This window comes from Trachinotus anak, unplaced genomic scaffold, assembly GCF_046630095.1.
Source record: "Trachinotus anak isolate AG129_WGS33_773 ecotype Australia unplaced genomic scaffold, CSIRO_AGI_Tana_v1 ptg000009l, whole genome shotgun sequence".
Lineage (NCBI taxonomy): Eukaryota > Metazoa > Chordata > Actinopteri > Carangiformes > Carangidae > Trachinotus > Trachinotus anak.
Window position 1 is genome coordinate 15,127,269 of NW_027273860.1, and position 27,990 is coordinate 15,155,258.

The 27,990-nt window shown below is 38.8% G+C and overlaps 2 protein-coding genes across 4 annotated transcripts; both read left to right on the plus strand.

Moving 5' to 3' along the window:
- The first annotated feature begins 671 nt into the window (after positions 1-671).
- abcd3a (ATP-binding cassette, sub-family D (ALD), member 3a) lies at positions 672-22,113 on the plus strand. 3 transcript variants are annotated; one of them, XM_071485545.1, is made up of 23 exons: positions 672-843; positions 1,831-1,867; positions 1,986-2,084; positions 4,333-4,421; positions 5,953-6,022; positions 8,535-8,632; positions 9,549-9,672; positions 10,467-10,523; positions 11,515-11,657; positions 11,749-11,818; positions 12,046-12,115; positions 12,564-12,661; positions 13,323-13,414; positions 13,602-13,693; positions 13,801-13,873; positions 13,966-14,029; positions 14,990-15,067; positions 15,199-15,264; positions 15,636-15,725; positions 15,874-15,993; positions 17,073-17,177; positions 18,241-18,297; positions 19,428-22,113. In XM_071485545.1, exons 1-23 carry the CDS (start codon positions 734-736, stop codon positions 19,503-19,505), a joined length of 1,980 nt encoding a protein of 659 aa, XP_071341646.1. In that variant the 5' UTR covers positions 672-733; the 3' UTR covers positions 19,506-22,113. The 3 variants fall into 3 exon arrangements, with proteins under 3 accessions (XP_071341646.1, XP_071341647.1, XP_071341645.1); XM_071485546.1 differs by lacking the exon at positions 5,953-6,022 and adding an exon at positions 7,408-7,477 and having other exon boundaries at positions 680-843; positions 1,834-1,867; XM_071485544.1 differs by lacking the exon at positions 5,953-6,022 and adding an exon at positions 7,408-7,477 and having other exon boundaries at positions 681-843.
- A 1,507-nt stretch (positions 22,114-23,620) lies between these two features.
- On the plus strand, positions 23,621-27,944 carry acp5b (acid phosphatase 5b, tartrate resistant). Its single transcript, XM_071485547.1, has 6 exons — positions 23,621-23,811; positions 24,268-24,458; positions 25,484-25,611; positions 25,800-25,991; positions 26,586-26,733; positions 27,499-27,944. Exons 1-6 carry the CDS (start codon positions 23,736-23,738, stop codon positions 27,751-27,753), a joined length of 990 nt encoding a protein of 329 aa, XP_071341648.1. The 5' UTR covers positions 23,621-23,735; the 3' UTR covers positions 27,754-27,944.
- Positions 27,945-27,990: the final 46 nt, after the last annotated feature.

The window sequence follows — 27,990 nt, forward strand, 5'->3', positions numbered from 1 at the left end:
CTGTCTTTGAGCATCAGCCTTAACTCTCATTTAAAGGGTCACTCACCCCAGATTACCAATGAATAAGTAAATGAAATAAAAATAAAATGAAAATGTTCAGTCTTTCTTTTACCAATACAGTGGAGGTGAACTGAATTGAATTTGTGCCACAGCATTTTTTTTTTTTGTGACATTTAGAAAATTCAACAGCAGCATTTCTTTGCAGAAACAGTGCCATTGTTACGAATTGCCACTGGTCCATGGAAACCACCACACTCATACCCGACCCTTCAACCTCATTGGACAAAGGATCCCCCTCCTCACAAATACCAGTTAAACCTGTATGACCACTCTTTATCTACTTCATTTATTTTTGTTGTTTGTTTAGATTGAAACAATACAAAGTTGAGATGAATATGACGGCCATTGGGGGTTTTATTATTAGTGATTAGTCATTGTTATTAGTTATAAAGATGGAAGCGTAATTGATGAAATTTAAATAATAATTGCAGTCAACTATATTGTCTGTGCAAACACACTAGGCTGCAGCCTTTGCCTTAGTTGTGGGCTATTACATTGCAACACCAGTTACACTGAGCTCAGCTTACAGAGGAGAATACTGCTTCCGGTCCACTTGGGGGAGATATGCTCTGTTGTGCACAAAAAAAGGCGGAGAAGAAGAACTCGACTCCCAGAATGCCATTGTTGAACCGTCTAACTGGAGCTAAGCCGAACCGGTCGTTGTGTCAGAGACATGGCGGCCTTCAGTAGATATCTGACTGCGAAAAACTCCTCCATAGCAGGCGGCGTTTTGCTGGTTTTATACCTGCTGAAACACAGACGACGGGCGGCCAAACAGAACGGGTAAGTTGGCGGCAGTACAGAGTGTAAAGGTTTCATTGCAAAGCACTGAAAAGCTGAGGTTTTCAGGTGAGGCTGTGGCGGCTGTTAAGATGCTAATTAGCAGCTGCTACCTCCCAGTTGTGACAGGTGACAGCGACCTGCTGCTCCTGTTGGGGCATTTCCCCGATCAGCTAAAACCCCTGCACACTCCCCGAACAACGACTCTCTTTGTGCTGCAAGAAAATGGCCGATGTGTGTAACTTTAAGCGTCTCTCTCGCTCGGGAAAAGTATGAGCCGTTTTAAAGATGATCAGTTGAAGTGTAGCTGTCTGCCGTTAGCTTTGAGAAAGATTTGTTATGGGAATCGACACTGTCATTACGATAAACTATTTTCCGCATTGTCATTTAAAATCTTCACTGCCAGGAAATGTCTTTTAGGCTGAAATCTACAAAAAAAAAACATATTCATTAATAAAAAATACATTAATATTACTGTAACTGGTCGTCATGGGGATTTAGCTGGATAAGAAACATCACATACTCTTAGGATGATTGTGAGTCTCAAGAGGAGTCATTAGAGAATAACATTAAAACTGTTTATAGATCGAATAACCACATAGAAATGTCTGTTTTTAATTAATCCAGCAAACTAAATATCTGACAAATCAAGAACCTTCACCACATTGATGCAAAAACCAATATTACAATTAAGTTTATTTGCAGTATTGTCCACAATACTCCAGTGCAAGTATAGATATTAAAGGATATTAAAGGTGTTGCTTTTGCATTATGAAATTTAAATGTATCCCTGATTGATGACTCCACTAAAAGATAACTATACACACAGTTATATGTTGAATGTGAATTGATATGATAATCAAAAGGACATTTTACTCAGTCGTACTTGAAGGAAGGGATGTTCTGTTTCTACTGTTTGAACTTTCTCATCTTCTCATGTCTTAAATTCAGCACTGTTACCTGTCTGATCTGATTGTTATTTCTTTGCAGTAGAAAAGGAGGCTCGGATCTTGTGCTCAACGTTGAGGTATGTAAGTCTTATTTTCATGATTGAGTGTCTGAAAGTCTCTCAAGTTTCTGTAAAACAGGTAGAATATTCTGTGGAGTAGAATCAAGTACCACCTCCGTTGTGTCTTTTCATATAGAAAGATGGCAGAAAAGATCGTGCAGCAGTGGACAAGGTTTTCTTCCTCCGAATCATGCGCATTCTGCGGATCATGGTACCTAGAGTTTTCTGCAAGGAGGTATGAATTGCTGATAGGCTGGTATATTCTCAGCCATGTTGTTTATTTTTACAGCAGTCATCCAGATGTCTAAAGCGGTACTTACACCTCATTAGTGTAGGAAAGTAAGGCCGACTAGGGAGATCTCAGGGGTAATAAAGGAGATGGAATAGATGTCTATTTAAATGAGATAATTAAACTGAATTGAATTGAATTTTTTTTTTTTTTTTGGAAAAACCATCAGACAGAAATTATTATTATCGTTTAAAGCTGAGTGTAATCTGGTCTTATACCATATCTTCATAGGAGGTGTAGTGTGAGCAGCACGTTAGCAGAACAGCAACAGCTTTAATGCTTCGTCTCGATCTACACACAGCATTTGAGTTGTGTATGTCACCTACATTTTGGCAGTGTTGATAGCCAAACACACAATCTGACAACTGAGAAACATGACTGACACACGTCCTGTGTATACACACATCTAGTTTCTAAAGCTCAAAATTTTAAACCTGTCTAATACATAAAGTGATTTATTCGAAAGTGTGTAATTGCCTCAGAGTATACTATACACTCACCGAGCACTTTATTAGGAACACCTGCTTAGTAAAGCAAGTATCCAATGAGCCAATCGTGTGGCAGCAGTGTATTGACTTTGACTGTGGTATGAGTGCTAGTGCATCATGAATTGCTCCGAGTATCTCTGAACCTGCTGATCTCCTGGGATTTTCACACACAACAGTCTCTAGACCTTTTACTCAGAATGGAGCCCAAAATAAAAAAACATCCAATGAGCAGCAGCTCTGTGGACAGAAACACCTTGTTGATGAGAGAGGTCAGAGGAGAACAGCCAGCTTGGTTGGAGGTGAAAGGCTACTGTAACTCAGATAATCTCTCTTTACAACTGTCATGAGCAGAAAAGGATTTTAGAAGAATAATACACCCAACCTTTAGGTGGTTGAGCTACAACAACAGAAGACCATGTCAGGTTCCACTTCTGTCAGCCAAGAACAGAAACCTGAGGCTGCGGTGGACACAGGCTCACCAACACTGGACAGATGAAGACTGGAAAAACTTAAAAGGAAAGGAAAGTTCCCAGCAACCTTGTGAAGACCAGAGGCTGTTTGAGAGCAAAGTGAGGACCTACCCAGTGTTAGTTTTGTGTTCCTTATAAAGTGCTGAGTGAGTGTATGTCTGCTAATCTCTGGCTTTACTGTGAAAGAAGATTTTTCCAGAGTTTGCCCTTTTCTCCCTCTGTAGTTTGGTACATGATATTTGTTGGCTGAACATATTGTCATTGACATAAATACACATGAACAAAACTCTTTGATTAAGATTTAAACAGTAATTATAATTTGAACTTTGAAATTTGTATGAGAAATGAATATAAACAGCAACAAAATATACATAAGTAACACTCAACTATGTAAAGCCTGTGAATATTCTCATTTGTCCACTATGTAAAACTACAGCCTAAAAAAATTGGTCCTTTTCAAACATTTGAATATCTGTGATAAGTGAATCTAGTCGATGATCAACCCAGTGGATTTATCAGGTTATTAAAAATACACTGGTTTATTAAAGGGTCTGGTTTTGGTTGCAAGAATAAAATCATCAAATGTCCTCCCAGTTCACTTTATCTGTTGAAATTTGAGTGTGAGCAGTTTTAAATGTAGTTAGAAGCTTTTAGCAAAAGTAGAAAGTCTGCTGTAAATCTTGGGCATGCATAATTTTAGTTTTTGCATGGACAGGCATTACATTTTTTCATGTGAGAAAGTTTGAACCTAACAGGGTTTATACTTCTCCTAGGATGTCAGATGAACCCCAACATGGAGCAGGTGGTGTCAGATGAAGTTTTCTTACGTTACTGAGCAGTGTTAAAATTCCATCTGTCCTGTATCCAGTTTGTGCAAGTTCAGAAAGTCCACATTGAAGATCCAGCTAAGGCAGATTATTATAAAATATTTAAACTTTTTATTCTATCTTGGTAAAAACATGTAGTTTGGCAACCAAGAGTTGGACATCTGGAAGTTCATTGTGGCTGTACAGACAGATGAGCCCTTTGACACAGAGAGAAGAGCCCTTTGACACAGATACATCAGCTCCATAATCCAAGGTCACAGTCACATGGCCTCTCTGGTTCTCTTCAGTCTTATCCGATCAGTTCAGTAGATATGAGCAGAGTCAAGGGCAGGATGATAAGGGACTTTATGATGGGCAGTGTGTTACAGGCTGTGGTAACTCTTCTCTGTGGTTGTTGTCATTACTGCAGACTGGCTACCTTATCCTTATCGCTGCCATGTTGGTGGCCAGGACCTACTGTGACGTGTGGATGATCCAGAACGGCACCATGATTGAAAGGTCAGATTCTGCCTAGATGATTGCATTTCTTTTCATGACTCTATAAGGATATTGTGGGTTTTATACTTCTATCATGTAGCAGCCATGACAACCCTGTTGGTGCTTTATGTCCACACAGTATTAGGGCATTGACAGACTCAGAACTCCAGCACACTGGATGTAAAACAAAACATTGACTATGATTTTAAAGTGTCAGTTCAGCCCAAAACAAAACTACAGACCATGATGTAACAGGATCAAACCAGCTGCCATGCCTATCAACTGACTCGTGAGTAGTCATTTCTACATTATTACATAACTACTCAGTGCAAATGTATCAGACCACACCCATCTCAACTCCATACCTGTAGTATTGTGACAGCATCTTGCGCGATTGTGCGCTATAACGCTGACAAAGATGTGTCTACAGACAGACAAAAAGTACTCATTTTCAATGATCACACACACACATACACACACTCACAAGGTGATAACAATACCAGCCACACACTGTTGCAGCTGGTAATAAAACAAAACTGCAGTATAGCCATTCAAATATTGTTTGTGTGCAGTGTTTTATATTTTCCATCCCTGAAAGTCGTCGCACCGCCACAGTAGAATGGAGGTGAATAAAACTTCTACTGAGATACTGAAGTGACTTGAAAAATGTATTTCTTACTGAAAACAATGCCCTCATTCCTCAGGACAAACCACAGAGCTTTACTGTCTACAGTTTTCACAGCAACACATCTAATGTTATCTGTCAAGTCACTCCAGGTCCATAAAAATCAAAAGCTGCAACTTAGAGATTGGTTCACATAGGATAAACATGTTTGATAACTGTATTCTGTTACCTGTGGCAGTGCAACAGTGAGTTGGCCTGTAGGTAATGTTAAGTGCATTATGTAGAATTAATATGATTTCCACTGCATTGTTTTTAACTTTAGCTTCCATGGCTGCTGCAGCTGCAGTACAGCAGTGAGGAGCAAACACTGTTCTCCCTCACAGCAAAAGGAAAACTGAGTCAGGAGGGCGTTAATGAAGATCATGCAGCAGTGTTGAAATATAATAAAATAATCAAATTTAAAAAAAAAAGTTATTAACACAATTAACTCAAGAAGCTAGATTCATAAAATGTTGTATCTTTACAAGCTACACACAACAGTTGCAATTTATTTTTTCACTGTGCTGAGTGAAATGAATCTGGACTAGAGTCAGATTCGAGAAATTGTGGTCATTGGTAGACTTCACTTTCCATGACACTATGATGCAAGTCCGGATCCTGTTGCCAGGTTTCTGCAGTTCATACAGGGCAGATCAGCAACATCTGCTGTTGCTGTTAGCACAACATCCATACAAAGTGATATCCCGTTTCTAAAAGAGACAGATCTGATGCAGTCACAGTATAAAGCGTTTCAAAACCTTAAACCAGTGCGGCTTAAACGGACATGTTCTGCTCTTTTTCTATAGTAGGATTGCTGTGGACTGTTTCATCATGCATTGCTGTTTGATTCTGTGCAGGAACTGATGACTTTGTTTTGATTTTCCACAGCGGTATTATAAGCAGAGACATCAGTCTATTCAAGAGGCACTTTTTTTCCTACATATCAGTCATACCAGGGGTAACTGTCCAACATATGGTCTCATAGAGGTGGAAACCCAAGCTTTAAACCATTAACACTGTGTTTGTCACATCTTGCTTTGTTGTGCTTTTTCATCCCTTACTGTCTGAGGTCCACATTTCCTTCCCAGCCATAACTCTGACCTGAGGGTTTGAGCAGGTGGTAAAATTAATACTGTTGGCACATATTAACTAGGAAACATCTTCACATGGAATTCCATTCAATTTCCGTTATTATATTTAAAGAAATTATATTTCTTTAACAGCAAAACATGTGTCGGGAATAAACTAAATAATGAGACAACTGAGAGCAGGGCAAAAATAAAAATAATTAAATATAGTTTTGTAATGGGAGGAAACCTGGTGTCTGTTACATACTGTGGCAGAATAAAACAGTATGTCATTCCAACTATTAGCTTGAACGTCAAATTCACAGGTCAATGTCTGTTGAATTCATCAATTCAAAGCTGTAAATTTGAATCAGTGCTGCTGACCCTCAATAAATTATCCATATGAATTTATAGAACAGTTGTGTAACAGTAACATTTATTTGAATATGCATAAAACAGATAAGTTGTGTAACAAGCAAATTAAAAGCGACACTGTTAACTGAAAATTCCTTATGCATATTATTGTGGAGGTTACAGTTATTGATTACGATCAGTAGTCTGCATACACACATTGGGCCTCATGTAAGAACCACTCATTCAAACGGGTTCATTCTGAAGTCTGATTTAATGATATCGATATAATGAACACAAACTATATAATTAAGACTAAGTTAATGCTGCATATGGTGATTTTTAAAGGCGTTGATTGAGTTGATGATGAACTCTGTAAACGCAATCTTCTTCATGAACACGTTAGCAGGCTCTGGAAAGATGCCCTCCAGACCTGGTGATTTGCCAGAATTCATCAGTTTAAGTGCATCATATACTTCATTTAAAGTAAAAGGAGAGTCAAGTAAGTTGTTGTTTTCTGGTTCATTGGGGAACATTGAAGCCAGTAAAGAATTTGTAACTGATTTCACATGAATAAAACTGCTGATTGTATTGGATCATACAGTACACATCATAAAGTTAATACTGATGAAATAAAATGAAATAAAAACTTGGTTCCAAAAAATAGAGGAGCATAAATTGAATGGTATTCCTTGTATTATCTACATCAGGCCTCCACTGTTACTGTCTGATTCATCTTAGTAAAATATTTCGTACTGTTCTCCAACTTGAAGCAGAAATTGTTCTTGTGTTTTCTTTTTTAGCTGTTCAGGACGATTAAATTGGTTCCACAGGAAAATGAAATGAAATTAATTGAGCCTCAGTATTTGTCCTACTGAACCTGTTGGCAATTTTTGCTCATCTTTTTGCATGTTGTGGTTTGCAGTGCAATTATCGGTCGCTCGACAAAAGATTTCAAGATCTTCTTGTTCAGCTTTATCAAATTCATGCCACTTGTAAGTGTGTTTTTTGTTAACTTGTCCTTTTTGAAGCACTTTTAAGTGTGATCTTAATTGTTACATATGTAGTATTTTGTAAAATCTATAATTTAGTATCATATTCTCCTGCACATAGTTTTGAGCAGTTTCCTGTTCTGAAAAGTGTACAGAGGAGACCTGATATGACAAACACAGACATTTCTGTCTTCTACTGTGTAGTTGCTAATATTCTAGTAATAATTATTTTCATTGAATCATTTCATGCACTTAAAAATACTACCATCAATCATTCTTTTGAGCTAATATGTCTGTCGCTGCTATGCAAATTACCTCATTGTTAAATGGCTGGCAATATTCTGTATTTCTTATTGTTAACAAATCCAATGAAAAGACAAAAAGCAACACTTTGTTAGTTCATCTCACTATATTTCCTGACTTCTCCACCCTGTCTGGGACCTCCAGTGTCAAGTCCTTTGATTCCTTCTGTAGATGTTATTCTTTAAAAATGGCACATAAATAAACAGTTTCATTTTTTCAACGGACCAGTACTTTATGAAAACAGCCGATCACTGTACATTATAGCTAATGTTATTCAAACAAGAATTTGTTGAATCTATTTTCATTGGCAGATTAATCCACGTTTGGTGGATTTAGTATTTGGAGCAGCAGGACGGTGTAGGTGTGTGTGTTGTTTGGTCATAGTGTGTGTGTTCATGGTGATGAAGGAACATGCCACTAAGTGCAACAGTGTAGGTCACTGATAGCACAGAAGAGTAAGATATATCGAACTTTATACACAAAGACACACACAATACTTGTCAGTAGGATTCTTTAATTATCGTTTTGTTGACAATAAGAAAAAACGATTATCTCCAGCCTGAGTGTTTAAGTTGTGACTTTGCATTGCTCTTGTAAAATCATACTAACCATTCTGCTTGTGCATGTTTTTATTTCCTCCCTATCCTATGCTTCTGTTTGAAAATCAAAGCAAAACATCTGCATGACAATTTGTTCTGCTGTACTGAAGATAGTGAGAGATGGATACATGTGTTTTATGTGTGACTGTGTATTGCAGATTGCCTTGGTGAACAACTTCCTGAAGTTGGGCCTAAATGAGCTGAAGCTGAGGTGTCGTGAGAGGCTCACAAAGCACTTGTACGACCAGTACCTTCAGTGAGTACTTCAACCTAACTTTAGCTGCCGTCCCATCATGTGGGATCTTCTGACAGTCATTTTATCTTTAACACTGTTTATCAAACAAAAACAGCTTCTCAAATGTGACAGTTATATTTCACTTTCTTGGTTTTCCATTGTTAAGAATTGAAAATCTTTAGTTGGACAACATGAGTACCTCTAGGAAATTGTGGTGGATTTTCTAAGCATTTTTTTTTTTGACTTATTATAATTGATTATTAAAGAAATCAATCAATCACTCAATAAAGATTAATAGATAAGCAAAATAATTAGCTGCAGCCTCAGTCTTACTTTCCGTGTAAGACTTGGACAACTGATAGAAAAGAAGCGGGTTGACCTCGAAGACAAGCCAGCACTGAACAATATAAACTATTACACAAAGAGGAAAAACAAATCGACCCATCAGAATCAAACCAGATCAATGTTACATAAAAGATGTTGAAAACCAAATCTTGCTTGTGGATATTATACAGCAGGCACTTCTTAACTCTGACCATCATGATCAGTTGGTACACATGTATGTTCTCCAACCATTTGGCAAAATAATGATATGACCTCTATAATGAGAAAACATGTGGACCATAATAAGCTTTGAGCCGAGTCTTCCCACCTGACTCCTGTAATCCAGTGCCAGTGTCAGTACTTAATGAATGGCCAGACACCAGGAATGTATAAGGTGAATATGATCAGACCTGTGAAGTGAGCAATGCACCTTATCAACTTTTAACCACTAACCTTTGTGATGATAACTAGTGATGTAACACCAGAGGTCATGTTGTAGAGAAAGCCCAAAGCAGCAATGTCATCTACAAACCACAGATCCAGTACAACAGCATATATAACCATCCCACCACATGTTCTGTGTAAGTCCTCATCCTGTGTTTTCGCTCTTCAGAGGTTACACGTACTACAAAATGGGAAACTTGGACAACCGGATAGCCAACGCAGACCAGCTGCTGACACAAGATGTGGAGAAATTCTGCAACAGTGTGGTGGATCTTTACTCCAACCTCAGCAAGGTACTGTACTGTGAGAGATGTTCTGCAGTCTTCTTCTATACACAGTGAATGATCTGAGTGCAAGTGTTTGTCATAGAATTAAATGAGCATCTTCACTTGATCTGTGTGCCAGTAAGATTACCCCTTATTCATGACTCAGTCCTCCTGCATCACATATGACAGCCTCAGCAGTGGACCCTGCAGCCCTGCTATAGAGGTCCAGCAGAGGTGCAGTTCAAGAGTGCACCAATAAAAATAAAGTCCTCTACAGACACTAGGTTTTTGTGTTGTTAATGTTTGAAAGACCTATATCCACAGTCCATCACTGACAAATGTCAGTCAGACAGGGCAGGCGAGGTGTGTTGTATTTCAACATATGTAAACATGGATATGTAAACATCCTCATTGGGTATGAGTTAGAGGTTACATACGGCCATTGCACGCACATTCCTGCTGTTGGGGCATTGCACCAGGCCTGCCGCACCAGGCCTGCATGGTTTTGAGTCACAGATACATTAGACTGTTCAGCCCATACATCGTGATGCTACAGTACAGATGCCTGTGTCTCCTGCTGTCTTTGATAATAGCGGTTCAGCCACCATTAGAATAAGGCAAAGCACAAAACTGCCATTTTAGCTCAGGAGTTTTTTCTGGCCCAAGATCACTGCTGCCTGATATTTGTCCACTTCCCTTTGAAGTGGACAAATATCAGGCTCTTCTCTTTGGAGTTATATTATGAGCAATAGATGCCAAAGTGAATTTGAACAGTTCTGTTATTTATTAATTAATCTGTCTGCCCTCTGTCTGTCCTGCAGCCTCTGTTGGATATCGGTCTGTACATCTTCAAGCTGACAAGTGCCATCGGTGCTCAGGTAAGCAGATTATCTCCAGCTGCATCTTCTTCTGCATAGTTTCCTCAACCTGTGGAAATACAAATAAGAAATGTACCATACCTACTTTAATAAGAACAATACTAAGACATAAGGGTCCAAATTTTCATTTTACAAAAACTTCCCCATAATTACATTCAAAACATGTAAAATATCACATTTTTTTCCCCTTTTGCACTGTCATCAAAAAACTGGAAATTTGTGTTTCAGTCTCATCCTGCAGAATTTAAGTGTTAAAAGGGCAATTTGTTCACAAAGTCTTCCACACCATGTGGAGCCACGTTGCATTAGACACAAATGAACTCAGGCCAAATTTGAGAAAGCTGTGCTTCATAGGTTAGTTTACAACCTTGTTCATGCAGTTAGCCTTAATTAGAAATCACAGGTTAGATCAAACTTGTTGCAGTTAAACAGATTTTTCTGTCAGTCGTCAGTTGTACTCACTTGAGTTGCACTGAGGTTAGAATTGTAATTTGGGGCCTTTAGTTTCAGTGTAGTCCATCCAGCCTGTTTATTTTTATACTGAAGATTATACAAATATACATAAGATCAAATACCCTTCACTTCAATATAAAAATAAAACAATTATTGTAGATGACACAGTTTTGAATCATTTAACACTGTAGTGATATTGTACAGAGGTGAACCCAGTTTTGTTGTATACCATATGTTTTCCTGGTTGTGAAAGGTACACTCATTTTGTTACAATGCAAACAGCTCTTCCTGTTAGTGTTTTAAAAGTTGACAACTCAGAAACAACAGCAGTGAGTGAGTTAGCTCGGTAGAATTTGTGGCCTCTGATTGGTGCTGTAACAATGAGTGAACCTATGTCTTCTTTTCTTTCTTTTTTTTAAACTTTAAACTCCCCTGAATCTGGAGAGAAAATGTGTCTGTGTGATCATGGCCTTTACTACACACATCCTACAGTCTGAGTGCCAAACAGGAAGTGACATCATTGTGTTCACCTACCCAGGGCCCAGCCATCATGATGGCCTACCTGCTGATCTCAGGTCTATTCCTGACCAGATTGAGGAGGCCAATAGGCAAGATGACAGTCACAGAGCAGCGCTACGAGGGAGAGTACCGCTACGTCAACTCCCGCCTCATCACCAACAGGTAAACACACCTGCAACTGTTCAGAAATTTGTGTTTCTGTTACTGTGACTCTGTTCGCTACAATATGTGGATTTGTTTTCTTTCTCTTTAGTGAGGAGATTGCCTTCTACAACGGGAACATGAGGGAAAAACAGACCATCCACACCACATTCAAGAAACTGGTGGGTAACAGTTTGGCAGTGAAACAGCAGTGTGTTGTACAGAGAAAAATCAGGTTCATTTTACCTTTTTATTCTGAAAGGAACAGATGCTTAATAAAAAAACATTAATATGGAGGTAGATGTATTTGGAAATGATACCCACATTTATTCTACACAGTGTAAACAAAGTTCATCACGGTGTGTTTTCCTAACTTCAGAATGTAAACATAGTTATTTTTGTCTTCCAGGTGGACCACTTGCATAACTTCATCTTCTTTCGCTTCTCCATGGGGTTTGTGGACAGCATAATTGCCAAGTGTAAGTAGATATATTTCTTATTTAGATTAACAATATTTAGGTCATATCCTTGAAATGTATAAATTTTCCTCATTGTGCCAAATGTAAGTTGTAAGGAAAAAACATGACTTGCCTTTACAGTCATTCATATTTAGCTAATTTCATACAGTGTCAAGACAAAAGAATGAGAAAAGAAAAGTGAAAAGTAAACATATAAATAAAAATTTTTTCTACATAGCCATTAAGTTACATGATGGGTTTTCCCATTAAATTTCAGAGCAGGCCCCATAAATCCAAAAAATATTGGAATTATACATAATGTGTTAATATGAAGCACAGAAATCACTGCCAATACTGATAACAATTCTTGGCATTTAAAAAAAAAAAAAAATAAAAATCTACTCATAAATCCGAGTTGTTACATGTCTTCATTCTCTGTTCTTTGTGTCCACATGCTGCTCCTCTCCAGACCTGGCCACTGTGGTGGGCTACCTGGTGGTTAGCCGGCCATTCCTAAACCTGTCCCATCCCCGACACCTGCACAGCACACACTCTGAGCTGCTGGAGGTCAGAGAAAAAGCATGCACACACACACACACACACACACACACACACACACACACACACACACACTTGTTTCATGATATTTGTGGGGACCTGTTATTGACATAGCCCCTTGCCCTAACCCTGACTGAAGGCCTAACCCTAAAACCAAGTTTTAACCCTCAAACAGACATTTGAACTTGTGGGGTCCCACATCTGGTTTTTCTCCTCGTTTTTGAACGCCACAAATATAGTGAAACATGGCCACACACACACACACACACATAACTTCCTGTCAGATAAGTATGTAAGATAATGTAGAGTCACATGGTTATTTGTTGCAAATTTGAACTTGAAACTTAAAAATAGAAGTACATCTTTTGTGTAAAGCTGTACAGTTTTTGATCGGGTGGATTTTAGTATCTACAAGTTGATTTTTGTACTGTATTGAGATGAGTGGAAACGTATGGAGGCCTGGCCTTGTATGTGTACCACAAATCTTTCAAACCAGTCCACACATACAGCTGTACACAGCGACAAGGTAGCTTCTTGACAATATTAAATGTTTCTTATTCTATGACACCGTCTTTCAATAAAGAACCACCGGAACACAATAAAGCTTGGGTTGAAAGTGCTGTGCAGCTGTGAGGTTTTAGTGATGTGACTGGATCTGTGTGGCCTGCAGGACTACTACCAGAGTGGGAGGATGCTCCTGAGAATGTCCCAGGCCCTGGGCAGGATTGTACTCGCCGGCCGAGAGATGACCCGCCTCTCAGGGTGAGTATATAGTACTAAAGAGGTGAACATGAAGAAATAATCTCAGGGACTAGATATGTAGTCAGATAAATGTATTGTGCTTTGTAACTGTTAAATAAACAAGACAACCTTTTGTTGACTGCTGTCATTCTCTTGATATCATCCCCTATAAATTGAATTAAAATCTGACGTTTGCATGTTGCCACAGATTCACGGCTCGTATCACTGAACTTATGAAAGTCCTAAAAGAGCTGAATGCTGGGAAATACGAGCGCACCATGGTCTCCCAGCAGGAAAAGGGTACACATACATACTCCTTATCACAAAGACATATGTTATCGAGATGAGTTTTCATCTCGGATAACTGGAGCTCTTTACTGATTTTTGGTTTCTTCCATTCACCTCAGAATCAGACACAGCAGATAAACTCATACTGGTGCCTGGAAGTGGTCAAATTATCAACAAAGATAACATCATCAAGTAAGTGTCTTTTTTTTGGCACTTGAATATAACAACATTTTCTCTTTTTCTCCCTTTTTCTGAACTCAGGTTTATTTACTTTTATTTTGCAGATTTGACCATACCCCACTAGCAACACCCAATGGAGACATCCTGATAAAAGACCTCACATTTGAGGTAAAGCTCTCATCATTGATTAATGATTGGAGTGAATGAATTTGTTAGAAATTTGGTTTAGTTTTTTATCATGAAGGTACAGTGGCAAGAAAGTGAACCCTTTGGAATTACCTGCATTTATGTATAAATTTGGATTTAAAGTATGGTCAGCTCTTCATCTAAGTTAAAATATGAACTAATAAAAGTCTGTTTTAACTAATAACACAGGACACAGGAATGATCAAACCTGGAGTCCAGTCAGTGAAATGAGTTTGAAGGTGTGGGTTGGAGACACTTTGACTTATAAAAAAACACTCATTTTGAGTTTGCTTTACTAGAAACATCTGCTGATGTGAAACATGCCAAAAGAGAGATCTCAAAAGATTTAGGATGAAGAATTATTGTTTTGCATAAAACTGAAAGGCATCATCAAGGGAAGTTTATCAAGTTCTCTTCCAGGATACTGTCAGGGTGGCTTTCCACCTGCTGAAGCTCAGTAGAAGCTGGTGATGCAGCAGGACAATGACCCTAAACATCAAAATAAACTACTATAGACTGCCTTAAGACAAAGAAAATCCACCTTCTGGAGTGGGCCAGTCAGAGCCCAGACCTTAACGCAGTAGAGTTGCTGTGGAATGAACTGAAGAGAGCCGCTCACACAGATAACCTGAGAATATGTCAGAGCTGAAGCATCTCTGTAAGAAGAATGGTCCAAACCTCCTCCTGAACATTGAACAGGTCTGATCAGCAGCTACTTGAGGAGTTAGTTTGAGGGTATTGCTGCCGAAGGAGGCTCGGCCAGTTATTAGATCCAAGAGTTTACTTAGTTTTTAATGGCTTTTTATTTAATGGCTGTGTTCAACAAAGACACAGCCAAAGACACTTTTTCTTGCCACTGTATAAGCTTGATTTTGCACGTATGAGTTCAGTTGCTTCTCTGTCATGTTGTTTCACATGTCATTGTTTCTCCATCCGCTGCAGGTACGGTCTGGCACCAATGTTCTTGTGTGTGGACCAAACGGCTGTGGAAAGAGCTCTCTGTTCAGAGTGCTGGGAGAGGTCAGAGACCAGTTAATTGTAGCTCACTGGAAATTGGAAATCAAAGTTAAATCAGTTTGCTCAGTAAAGTAATATACACACATTGTACATAAATATAAAGCAATTATACTTTTTTTTTTTTTTTTTTAAAGCTGTGGCCCCTGTTTGGAGGACAGCTGACAAAACCTGAGAGAGGGAAGCTCTTCTATGTTCCACAGGTAAAAATCCTCTGTAGTCCATGTTTTCTTCACTAACACCTTTGTTCCAGCTGTAGCTTTTAGCAGCAACGTGGTCTATGCTCAGGCAAATTTAGCTTGACAAGGCAGATTCTTAACACCAAGACAGATACTGTAACAGTACATGACATTGTGATGTTTAGGTGGAAGTTCAAATGCAATAAAATCAAACATGGTTGCCAGTTTTACAGTTGAACTAAATTTAATATCTAAACATATAGCCACAAAACAAAATAAATACATCAATAATATATAAAGTTTAAAAACAAAAATGTTAAAATACGAAGAATTAATGCAACCTTCTTACTATGGGAGTCGAAGTCGAGTTTTCTGACTGTGTTGTGTTTGTCCAGAGACCCTACATGACTCTGGGTTCTCTGAGGGACCAGGTCATTTACCCTGACACCTGTGAAGGACAGAGGAGGAAAGGCATCTCCGATCAGGTAGACACAACACATTCCCACACACTTCACACTTTGACCTCTATTGCTGTGTGTGTGTGTGTGTGTGTGTGTGTGTGTGTGTGTGTGTGTGTGTGTGTGTGTGTGTGTGTTTCTAATTACACCCATTATCTTGTCTGTGTGTGTCCAGGTATTGAAGGACTACCTGGACAATGTTCAGCTGGGTCACATCCTGGACAGGGAGGGCAGCTGGGACTCAGTCCAGGACTGGATGGACGTCCTCAGTGGAGGGGAGAAGCAGAGGATGGCTGTAAGGACTCACTGGCTGTCAGCAGGCAGTACTGGAAACATGACACAGTGACTGATTAAGATTACTGAAAATACATCCACTTTGGTGGTGGTGGCAGACTAACCCAGTTCATACTCACACATACAGCTAATGGGGTTGATGATTGAGTGAATCCTCATGTCTGAAGACTGTGTGAGAAAACATACACAGTCATACAAACTCCGCACAGAGAGCTGGTTAATTTAAACCCAGGGTGTTCACTGTCACTGTGAGGTGAGAGTGTGAACCATTGAGTCAGCTCAGCCCCAACAGTGGTAACTAGTAACAGATAATACTAAATACTTGTACTTGTACTATACATAATGTATTTGTATATTGGAGACGAACCTTAAATCCAAAAAAGAGCTTCTAAGGACAGTAAGCCTAAAGAAGTAAAGCTGCTAGAACTTCAAACAACATTGTATAATAACTTTGTTATTATTATTAGTTTTTATTATTATTTGAAAAAATAATAAATAATAATTTGAAAAAGTGTTTGTGCAGAAAAAACCATAAGACCTAGAAACATGAAACTTCAAATCTCAGTGGAGCTGATGTAAACTGCTTTAAATCTGAGCATGTGTTCATAATGTGATTTATTTGCAAAATTGTCTACACTCATGCAAAATGTTAGATGTATGATGAGAAGTGTACTTTCTGCTCTCTTACTAATCTCTATTATTTCAGGTAAAAATCAGCCTGAATAATCTGTTAATAATAACACTGACAGAGAATTTGTTGTAAAATGCCCTAAACATTATAGATGGAGAAGTGTGAAACACTGAATTAAGAATCAAAATATAGGAGACTTAAGAATATAATGCATTCTAGGTAAGGGTCTGAGCAGTGAAGCTGCAGGAACCTTATTGTTATTTTTTTATGCACTCAACACTGAGTTTGCTAGTAACTCAGTTGTAGGGTTTTGTTTCCCAGTCCAAAGGTCGAGGGTTCAAACCCTGCCTCTGCCTTACTTCACCAGGTCGAAATGCTTAATCTTATCATTATTATTATTATTATTATTATTATTATTATTATTATTATGTTTCTGTTTATGTTTGTAGATGGCCAGACTGTTCTACCATAAGCCCCAGTTTGCCATTTTGGATGAGTGCACCAGTGCAGTGAGTGTGGACGTGGAGGATTACATCTACAGCCACTGCAGGACGGTATGATACAACAACACATCATACACACAAAGACAGGAGAAACCTGTATCTGAAAAACAACATTTATTTAACTCAGATGTTAAGACACTTGAATACACCATCGCCAGACAAACTATCTTAGTCAGTAAGGAATAAACAAATGCCAGCTCATGTACTGAGTTTAGAATAGACAAACTCTCATATCTGCAGTTACTCAGTATGTGGACATATCAGTGACTGGCAGTGTGAAGATTTTTATCCTCTTTAAAAGTTTGTCTGTCTTTTATTTCAGCGTAGCTCTGTTAATTTTGTCAGCTATTTTTTGTCCTGGGATAAATAGTCCAGGTTGGTTTTACTCAAATTAGTATTCCACATTACATGCTATGCATTTTAATGACCACTAGATGTCTCAAATATACAACATTTAGCTATCACAGACCCACTCAACATCTGCAAGACCTGGCTATTAAATGTGTATGAGAGTTAAGTTCTGCATTCTTTAACATGGTTAGGATGTTAAATACACCAGAACAAGCAAACTTATCTGAAACAAAAGGTTAGCCAACATAGCTGACTGGGCTACTGACCTCCAGCTTTTATAGTGGGAGTCATAATATTTTGACAATGAAAAAAAGCATCAGAAGCAACTGGTAAATACTTCAGTGTGTTGGAAACACTACAGAACAATCTACAGTGCATGTAAAACATGAAGGGAATGCAGGAAATGAGCAATAACATGCCAACCTGCAAAAGGCTGTTTATCTAAAAGCTGAACCTTTAAACTCCTCCATCCCTCACTGGATAAGATAACTCTCTTTCCAGACCATCTATAATTGCCAAACTTACCTGTTTGACAAAGTGCTATAAAGCAGTCCATCAAATATTATTGTGCACAGTGCAGTTGTTGATATACAAACACAATCATGTAGAACCTGTGAAAGGTTTGTGAAAATTAGAATATCTCAGGGTCAATGCAGTAATAATTATATTTGATGTTGCGGTGACTCACATCTTGTAGATGCTGGTAGTCTTGTTTTGAATCTGAGATGGATCAAATAACAGTTGTGTTTTCTTTGTTTCACAGGTGGGCATCACCTTGTTCACAGTGTCCCACAGAAAGTCTCTGTGGAAGCACCACGAGGTAAGGACCAAATGTTAGAGTCTCAGGACCTGATGAAGTGAAATCATCAGATTCCTGCAGTCACCTTCACTGCTTTCACTGCAGTCTGTTATTTGTATCACAAAAGTTTTGACAGTTGAAGTAAAATTCATCATTGTATATAGAACAACACAGGATAAAGATGTGGAAAGCTATAAGGTTTAACAAAGTCAGAGTCCTGTTATAAAATGATCAGACTGTAAGAATTTTGACAGTTGCACATTGTTTTTCTTCAGGCTTTGTGCTTCAGCACATTAAATTTGAAATACAATAAAGGATACTACATTAAAGGGCCAAGTCACAGCTTTAATTTGACGAGGTTTATGAGGATTTGTTGCCAAGTTTCACGAGTTGAAATAAAAGATCTAAGACTTTTTCTAAGCACACAAAAGGATTCTTTCTCTCAAAGTTTGCTCACAAATGTGTTTAAAGCCGTGTTAGTGAGCATTTCTCCTCCGTCGAAATCATCCAAGCACCTGACAGGTGTGACATAACAAGATGCTGATTACACAGTATGATTACTGCACAGGTATGCCTTTGGCTGATCACAGTAAAAGTCCTTGAGCTACAGATGTGCATTTCTTAGGAGGGCAGAGTCCTGGTTCAGAAAACCAGTCGGTACCTAGTGTGAACATTTGCCTCATGCAGTGTGACACATCTCCTTTGTACAGAGTTGATCAGGTTGTTGATTGTTGGGCTGCTCTTCTTCACTGGCTGTGTGAAGTTGCTGGATATTGGCAAGAAGTGGAACATGCTGTTCTACACACAGATCTGGAGCATCTCAAACATGTTCAATGATACGAGGCCATGCAAGAACTGGGACATTTAAGCTTTCAGGAATTGTGAGGACCACGCTGCAATGGCAGTAGATGAATGGCACGACAATGGGCCTTAGGATCTTCTCATGGTATATCTGCAAGTGTGTGTGTATGTTTTGTCTGCTCAGAAAAAAGTCTTAGATCTTTTATTTCAACTCATGAAAAGTGAGAGTAAAAATTTTGCAACATTGCATTTAAACTTTTGTTCAGTGTAGTTTGTACTGGCGCAAAATTGTTACCTTTAAAAGTCGTTCTTTTCTAACCTTCTTGTTCTCTTTGCCCTCTGTTATGAAGTACTATCTGCACATGGACGGGAGAGGAAACTACGAGTTCAAGCCCATCACAGAGGAAACTGTTGAGTTTGGCTCATAACTGACTGCTGACCTTAGCCACGAATGCACTGCTCTGATAAAAAAACCAGTCCATTAATTCTTTGCACTCAAGACAGGAGTTATAGCTAAATCTAGAAAATAATGTTTTTAATCATTTGTAACTCTCAGCCTTGTTTTCTTTGGTATTTTTATGTAAAGGATCAATCGTATCCTGTCTAATCATTAATTTGTTCAGTGTGATTGTAAAACATGTAATTTATATTGCCAACATCTAGGTTGTGTTTTACACACACTAGAGATGAGTGAGTGAAGGTGGAAGTGTACTATACTGTTTTAGTCATCTCTGCAGATGGAAGTCATATCTCACAACAGTAATATAGGTTAGTCTGGAAAGAGAAACTAAATAGCACAGTGGTCTATGAAGAATCATGCTCTACAGTAAAGTGTGTACTGTATGTATACACAAGGTGATACTTCCTAGATGTGCACTGGCACAAGTGATGCTCCTGTATGTTCTTGTTAAAGTTGAACTCTCCACAGCTTATAGAAGCTGAGTACAACCCACACCAGGAGGCAAACCTTAATTGTCTTGCCACCTCAAGGCATCAAGCTCTTATCATATGATTACAACGTAATGTCATGTCATGTAGGCATACTTGCTTCTCCCTCTGTCTGCTCTGTTCATTCCTGACTCTCTCTTCTTTAGACCAAACGATCGGAAAAGCTACTTGGATATTTTACGATGTAAACTGTTAGCCTCAATTCACGAACCCTGATAATTATAACCAGAAAACCAGTCTGAAAAGTAGGAAAAACAGAAATCGTTCTTGGTTATCTCAAAATAAAGTAAGAACTAAGCAGTGAATACAAGATAAAGGGCCTAAAAAAATAAGTCAACCTCAGCTGCTCTCTGCTTCTGTGGCTACAGGGAGCTACAGGACAAACATTGCTCACAGGAACTGAATGAACTTTTTCAGAGGCTAGTCCAGACCAGCTGTTTGACATGAAGGTTTTGAAATGCCCACTGCAGCAAGGTGACAAGCCTCTTGAGTCAACTCTGAAATCTGGTGAAAGGAGAGTTCTTTTGTGTCTGACCCTAATCCAGGACCATCCTATCTACATATCACTGTCCTGTATGGCTGTCGGAGGGAACGCCAGCATATCAGTCCCTCAGGTGTTCAGAGTGTTGAAACTTTGAACTCACCAGAAGGAAGTCTGTCTCCCAAACTGAGCCTAGTGCACATGGGAATATTTCCATATAAGTCAGTAAAACCCATTTTAAATCAAAGATGGCACAGAATCTTTCTGCATATGAACTGGACTGCTGCTTGTTAGTATTATGGTATTGCAACGGTAGTGCTGTAAGGATACAGACTGTTGCTAGGCAGCACTCAGCTCCAGTCACTGTGTTTGAACATTCCTCCTGTTTAATGAATGACTCAAATTCGAACATGCAATCGTCATGAAGGACTCTGATCTGTACTATGACAGTCCTGCATCAGGTAGAGCTGCAAGGGTGCTGTGGACTTGAGGCCTGGTCACACCAGCAAACAAAAGCTCATTTCAATGGAATCTCTGCAATTAGGGGAATTTTTGTAGAGGGGAAATTTCACATATAAACCCTAACATATGACCAACCCATGGTGGAAGTAATGACAGTTGTGGGTAGGGAAAGCCAGAGCATACAAAAAGAAGGAAGCAATCACATGAACCATGTTGCTTCATCCAGTTTTATGTAACCTTGCTCCACAACAGAGACACAGCTTGGTCAACAGCCAGTCAAATGGCAGCTGTCACTTCAATGAGTGACAATTGTTTCTGTGAGAACAAGTGAATGAATTTCAGTACCACTCTCTGATATAACCGGGTCTTAAGCTACAAAGTCATGGACGGACTATTGATGAAACACTCAATGCATTAATAATAAGCTCTAATAAAGGAGATCACTTCAGAGTTTATTTCTCTGCAGTGTTTTTTTTTTTTCTTTTTTAAGATAAAACTTTTAGTTGTTGGTATCAGTTCCATTTTGTTTTTGTTAGGTGGGGCTGTAGTTCATGAAATATGAGGATGTCAGTAAGGAAACAGAACACAATGAAATCTGATTGGCTGCTGAGGTTGCTAAGCTCAGCTCTAGTCACATGCTTGGTCCATCTGTGACTACTATTGCCTGGTTGCATTCAACTTCTTTTTCAATGGTTGATCATGTTACCTAAAATTTGAAGACGTGGTCCAAACAGCAAAGAACAGTTATGATTATTAATGAATGTTTTTTCATAATCTAATCCAATTTTTATTGTTCCCCATTTAGGAAATTCCATCATAATTTGATATATATTTCTTGGGTGTTGGGATTAAAAGTTCTTGAATTTTGGATAATTATGTTGAAAACTGATTTTACATGAGCTCTGTGAAGCTGGGGACTGGGTCTTAAGTGCAATGATGGCTTCTCTCGGTACATCACTGGTACATGAATATGCAGACAGGATCCTTCCTTGACTCCTCTGCAATAACTCAGCACGTCTCGGTTCTGTCACACTAATATACTGTAACTATATTTTGAAGATGTAAAGGAGCCTTAGCTGTATCCATGGTTTTATATGGCTAATAATGCAGTTGTGACCATTAGAAATAAAATGAAAGAGTAATAAGTTTTCATGTTGTGTTTTTTTTTTTTTTTTTTTCTTTCTTGTGTGTGTGAGAGAAAAGTGGCTCAGTGATCGACCTGCTGATTAAAGTGTAACAATGATGAGGCGGCTCTAATGGATTTCACTGCATAACAAAGTTATGTCCTGTGACTACAGGAATCTGGACTTTATACAAACCCAGAATATGTTTTCACTCTGGACTTAACATTTACTGAGAAATGTTTTTAAAATTTCCATGGAAGTGATTGTGAAGTACTTCAGTGTATACAGAGCCATCTTAGTTTATCAAAACTGTGTTTCACATTCTAAAAATATATCACTGCTACATTTTTTTTAAGTCTCCAGCATCCAACCCTCAGTTGTTCACTCAAATATAGAAAGCACTAACCACACTAAGGAGTATATAAACAAACAACAGGAATACATATATACCTGAAGATAATGTGGCAAGTAGAAGAACAGATGACCACAATGTTGACAGTGACTGTAACGTTTTTGGTCTGGCTGTTGTGACAAGTTACTGTTCACAATAACTGAAAAAAGGGTAGTCACATAGAGTAAACTGGAACTCACTACATCACTGTCATGTTTGCACAAGGTCAGCATATCCATTCACCAGCCTGGCTGGCAAATGGCTGGGTCATACCTGACCCATCGTTACCACGATCACTGAGGGAAGCAGCTGGATCTCTTTGAGGGATGACAGCATTGTCGTAGAGTAGAAACTTAGGTAACTTTATCAGTAACTTTGTGTGTGTGTATTCCTGTGTTATCCCAACTGTGACTATTGTTGCGTTTACTCCTATGACCACACTGAACAACGGTGAGTATTTGCAAATGCATATATCAATACTAGACACCTTAAAGATGATGCGTACCAAAAATCTTTGTCCTATCTTTACTATGCTTTTATTTGATGCAGCCATTCTGCCACAGTGCAACCAGGAAGTAAACAGGTCATGTGACAATTTACACAAAACGTGACACAGCACATATTTCATGAATACCCTTTAAATGTGTCCTTTATTTGGAAAAAGCATTGGTATAATATTCAGTAACAATTTTAGCCTTACAACTGAAAATATTTTTCTGTTGCAACAGATTGGATTAAACTGGTTCATGAATATACAGCTTCAGTTACTGTTTTGAATTGATTTCAAAATCATGAAGCTGAGAAAGAAAAAGAATGAATCACTCCTGAATTAAATGTCTAACTTAGATCATAAAAATGAATCAAATCACAGCCCTAGTTGTGGTGTCATAAAATATACAGCCAATCAAAGAGTAAGACAAGATTTTAAAAAAATAACAAGTATGTGTACAAGTGTCACAGAGAGAATAGGATTTGGATATGTGAAGCCATTAAGAATGTGTCAGTAATATAAAGAACACATGTACATGTCTTTACACCTTTCCATTGTCCCAGCTGTCGCTGTGATGAAGTGTCCTTTGAAACATGCACGACCAACAGAAACAAGCGCAATCAATGAGTCACTCACTTTGACCTGCTGATCAACCGATATCCTGTTTTTCAAGGCTGCCCTGATTCAGGAAGTCATACTGTTAACGGCTGAAGAGTTTGTTTCACTTTTCAGCAGAGTGGAAACAAACAGGACTGAGGAGTTATGGACAGACTGCAGTGTGTCCTGTTGCTGCTCTGCTTCCAGAACTGCTGCCGTCTGCTCCAGACACTGGAACAAGGTACTGTGCTGCAGGCTGCTCACGACACATCTGTGACCATCAACAAACACATGATGAGTCATGTTACTCATAGATTATCTGAATGTCTAATTTCCGTGTTGTTATCTCCAATCTGAGATGCAGGTGCTTTTGGAGATGAAGCTGTAGAAAATGCAATGATGTCATGGATTTGTTGTTATAGCGGATTTGGCTACAAGTTGCCAGTTGCTGTTCTGTTTCTCAGCAAAACCAGAGAAGCAGTGACCACCCAGAGCAAATGAACTTCTGAACTCACCCAGCTATGAAAATTATACAACTTTTAGACTGAATATTTGCCTATGTATGCTATTAGAAATATCCTATCTCTGTTTTTCAAGAGGAATGAAACCATTAGACAGTTAGAAACCTGACTAACTGCTCTGAATAATGAAACCTGTGAAAGAGGAAGTGACAGAAGAGTGTTTTGATTCCCCACAGCTGCTCTGCGCTTTGTTGTGCTTGGTGACTGGGGTGGTATTCCTGTCCCTCCATACTACACCCCTCATGAGGAGGCTGTTGCTGCAGAGGTGGACAGCCTGGCCCGGACTGAGGGAGTGGACTTTGTCCTCAGCCTGGGAGATCACTTCTACTTCAACGGTGTCAAGAATGTGGAAGACCTGCGCTTTAAGGTCAGCTGACAAAGCAAACACACAGGGAGGGAGACACATGTTTGACTGATCAAGCTCACACTGTATTGTAGTGTTTTATTGATCCTTGTCAGGTCTGGTTAGCTGCGTCTCGCTCACCGTATAGTTTTGTTGTAGCGCTGGAACAAGGATGCACAGTGTCTACTATCTATTAGTGTAGGAAATTATTTTCTTTTTCTAAATTTAAATTTTTTTTAAAAAATAAGGATTAAGAGGTTAAAATATTATTACATCGTGAAACTGTTGGGTGGATTTTTAGGTTTGTGGTTGACATTAGCTGTGTTTCAATTATTTTAAAGGTCCCATATTGTATAAAGTGATTTTTCCATGTCTTTATTGATTATAAAGCAGGTCTAGGTTCTAAATTAATACTGTAAAAGTATTGCAAGCGCTCAGTCCACAGAGAAATGCACACAGCCCATATTCACAAACTGAGCCTTAAAACGAGTCGTCAGGACTTACTGTAACTTTGTGATGTCACAACAAAACACTCACCACACTCAGCTATGCCTGAAGTCTGGCCCACCCACACCCACTATCCAGCCATAATTGCAGAATTTTGATTCTCTGAGTGTTTACCTGAAATCTGCCATACTTTTATTAGATCATTTAGTAAACAGTCAGTCAGCGGCTCAGAGCCTCTCTTCTGATTGGCCGACTGACATGTTGTTACTAGAGCTCCAGAGAGAAGCCTGAGAGAGGAGATGTAAAACTACACTGAGAGGTTTTTAGTACTTAAAACCACAAATATATTTTCTTATACCTATGGGAAACAAAACTTCAAATGAAACACCTGAAAAGTGTAAAATATTTGACCTTTAATTATTTACTGTTTAAAAACTGATGACAGAAGTCTGATCAGAGCAATAAAATTAACAATGTTGAGAATGAACAGAGAATGAATACCTAATTCCTTCTGATCAAGTCACATGAAAAACCCTGTTGTATGTTATTATTCCAGCGTGTTTACAGTTCGCAGTGAATTCTGAATGGTTTCCCATCCGCAGCACACGTTTGAAAGGGTCTTCTCTCAGCCCTCTCTGCTGCATATCCCATGGTACCTGATTGGAGGAAACCACGACCACAGGGGCAACATCTCAGCTCAGATGGCTTACTCCAACATTTCCCACCGATGGTAAACAAACAATTTCCACACTCAAACACTCACTTCAGCTTTTTTTTTTTTTTCATTCTTTTATTCTCTGATATTGTGTAAATGTTCACCCACCCATCTGATAACACCAGAGAGTGAATAATCTCTCTACGTCTCCCTGTTGCCTATATTTTTATCAGTGTGTTATTAGGTGTGTTTTGTGTCTGTAGGAATTACCCTGGTCTCTACTATGACCTCCAGTTTAAGGTCCCACACACAAATGTGTCAGTGAGTATTCTGATGATTGACACAGTGGTGTTATGTGGAAACACCTACGACCAAACCCAGCCCTCAGGACCAGAGAACTCCAGAACAGCAGATCGTCAGTGGGACTGGATCAGGTCTAAATTGGCCAGCAGCAGGTGAGCCATCATGTTTTATATCACTATAAAAAATATATTCAAAAATAACTCATAGAAATACAGTAATTAAATGACAGTTTTTAGCTTTTGTTTTACATGAGCTCTTGTGCAATTTTTAGCTTTTTGAGGTTTATTGAAGGATATTTGCAAATGTAACAACAGTGAAATTACCTATAACTATGGTCGACCACTGAATACAAATAATCTGTTTTAAAGTGTGCAAGAGTGCTTTTATTAGTTGGCTTTTATCATATAATTGTATGTTAAAAAAAAATCTTGGCTAAAAAATTTGAAAAAGACATTGATCAATGGGCTGAAAGCAACATACACAACAGGATTTTCTTAATTTTCCACAATGACGTACAGTATGTCATGATAGTCATTTAAAAGATGCTTTAATTTCATTTAAAAAATCTACACATAGTGGCTCACAAGTTAAAATCTAAGAGCATCTGAAAGCTGTACTTTCAAAAACTATGTTTTATTATTATTTATTTACAGGTCTGTGGCACAGCATGCAAAAAGATACAGTTACAGTTGCTTGTGTTGCTGATCCCTGTGGATCAGACTGACAGCTTGTACGACTCCTTCCAGGTCAGACTACGTTTTGGTGGCTGGTCATTATCCTGTGTGGTCCATTGGCCATCATGGACCAACATCCTGTCTGGTCAACAGACTGAGGCCCCTTCTGAAGAAATACAGAGCCACTGTGTACCTGTCTGGCCATGACCACAATCTGCAGGTGTGTACCGCATGCTCAGTCACATAATCTAATTGCATCTACCTGGCATTTTAAAATGTGTAAGACTTGTCAAGGCAACATGCTATTAGGTGCTACAAAAAATGTTTACTTGTTACAGATTGGTTCAAAGCTAGTTTGCATCTTTCAGACCGGTATATGTGCACATTAAGCTGTGCTGAAATTTTCACAAATCTGGAAGTTAGAGACAAAATGTACTTTGACATAGACATAAAAGTGTAACACTACATTTATATGAAGTGACTCCACATGGCTCCAGACCCCACAGCTAAGAACAAGGGTTCCATGCAGATGACGTTTAATTTGCTTCAGGTTAATTGTTACTGAGTACTTAAACACTGTAAAACGTGCACATCTTAAAAGAGGTCACAAAGTTAGAGTACTACATGAATGTATGTATGTAACAGTGGTAGAAAGTAAGAACATTCAGTCAAAACCACACCACTACAATTATTCGATTAATTGAAAGTAATCTGTACTCATTTTCATACTGTGTGTATAATCAAGTAATAAAATATCTTGCTTTGCTATAAATCACACAGCACAACAGTGAATAAAGTTGTTGACCTGGTAAAATGCTGCTAACACAGGGATGCATCAGTTTTAATAAACCAAAAATCAGTACTGGAAAATTGTACTCAGGCTACCAGCTGCAGGTAACAGAGTTGTTGTTGATGCTGTAACATGAGTTACAACAATCCGTCATATGTTACTCTCACTTCTATCTTCTATCTTTTCTTCCAACAGTTCATCAGAGAGGATGATGGGAGCTCATATGTTGTCAGCGGGAGCGGGATCGTCAGCGACCCTGCCTCCAGTCACAGGGACAGTGTTCCCCTGGCCTGGCAGCTCTACTCCAGTGCTGTCAATCACACGATAGGAGGTGTGGCTTACTTCCAGGTCACTGAGCGTCACATGACAGTCAGTTTCATGCAGATTGATGGGAAATGTGTTTACCAGGCAGCGCTGCTGTCGCGCACAGCCAGCAGAGATACTGTATGACTACAGGCACAGTCAGAACAGGTGTTGTATTATTTGTACACATGGTGAATTGTGCTCACCTTTGCATAATTTAGAATATTGCACATATTGTTTGTCAATAGGAAAGTGGTCTCAGACATCTCACCCTGTTATTGCACCATATGTATTGAAGGTCTGTGCATGTATGTCCAAAAATATAAACTGCCACAGGCTGTCTGGTCTTCAAAATCTGTCAAGTACTGAATCTCGGCTGGATCC

Excerpts from the sequence above, each read along its gene's own strand:
- abcd3a (XM_071485545.1), top strand. The coding sequence starts at position 734 with ATGGCGGCCTTCAGTAGATATCTGACTGCGAAAAACTCCTCCATAGCA. Across the intron at positions 8,633-9,548 it reads TTGTACGACCAGTACCTTCA|AGGTTACACGTACTACAAAA; the intron begins GTGAGTACTTCA and ends TTCGCTCTTCAG. Across the intron at positions 17,178-18,240 it reads TCTACAGCCACTGCAGGACG|GTGGGCATCACCTTGTTCAC; the intron begins GTATGATACAAC and ends TTTGTTTCACAG.
- acp5b (XM_071485547.1), top strand. The coding sequence starts at position 23,736 with ATGGACAGACTGCAGTGTGTCCTGTTGCTGCTCTGCTTCCAGAACTGC. Across the intron at positions 25,612-25,799 it reads TCCAACATTTCCCACCGATG|GAATTACCCTGGTCTCTACT; the intron begins GTAAACAAACAA and ends TTGTGTCTGTAG. Across the intron at positions 26,734-27,498 it reads GCCATGACCACAATCTGCAG|TTCATCAGAGAGGATGATGG; the intron begins GTGTGTACCGCA and ends TTCTTCCAACAG.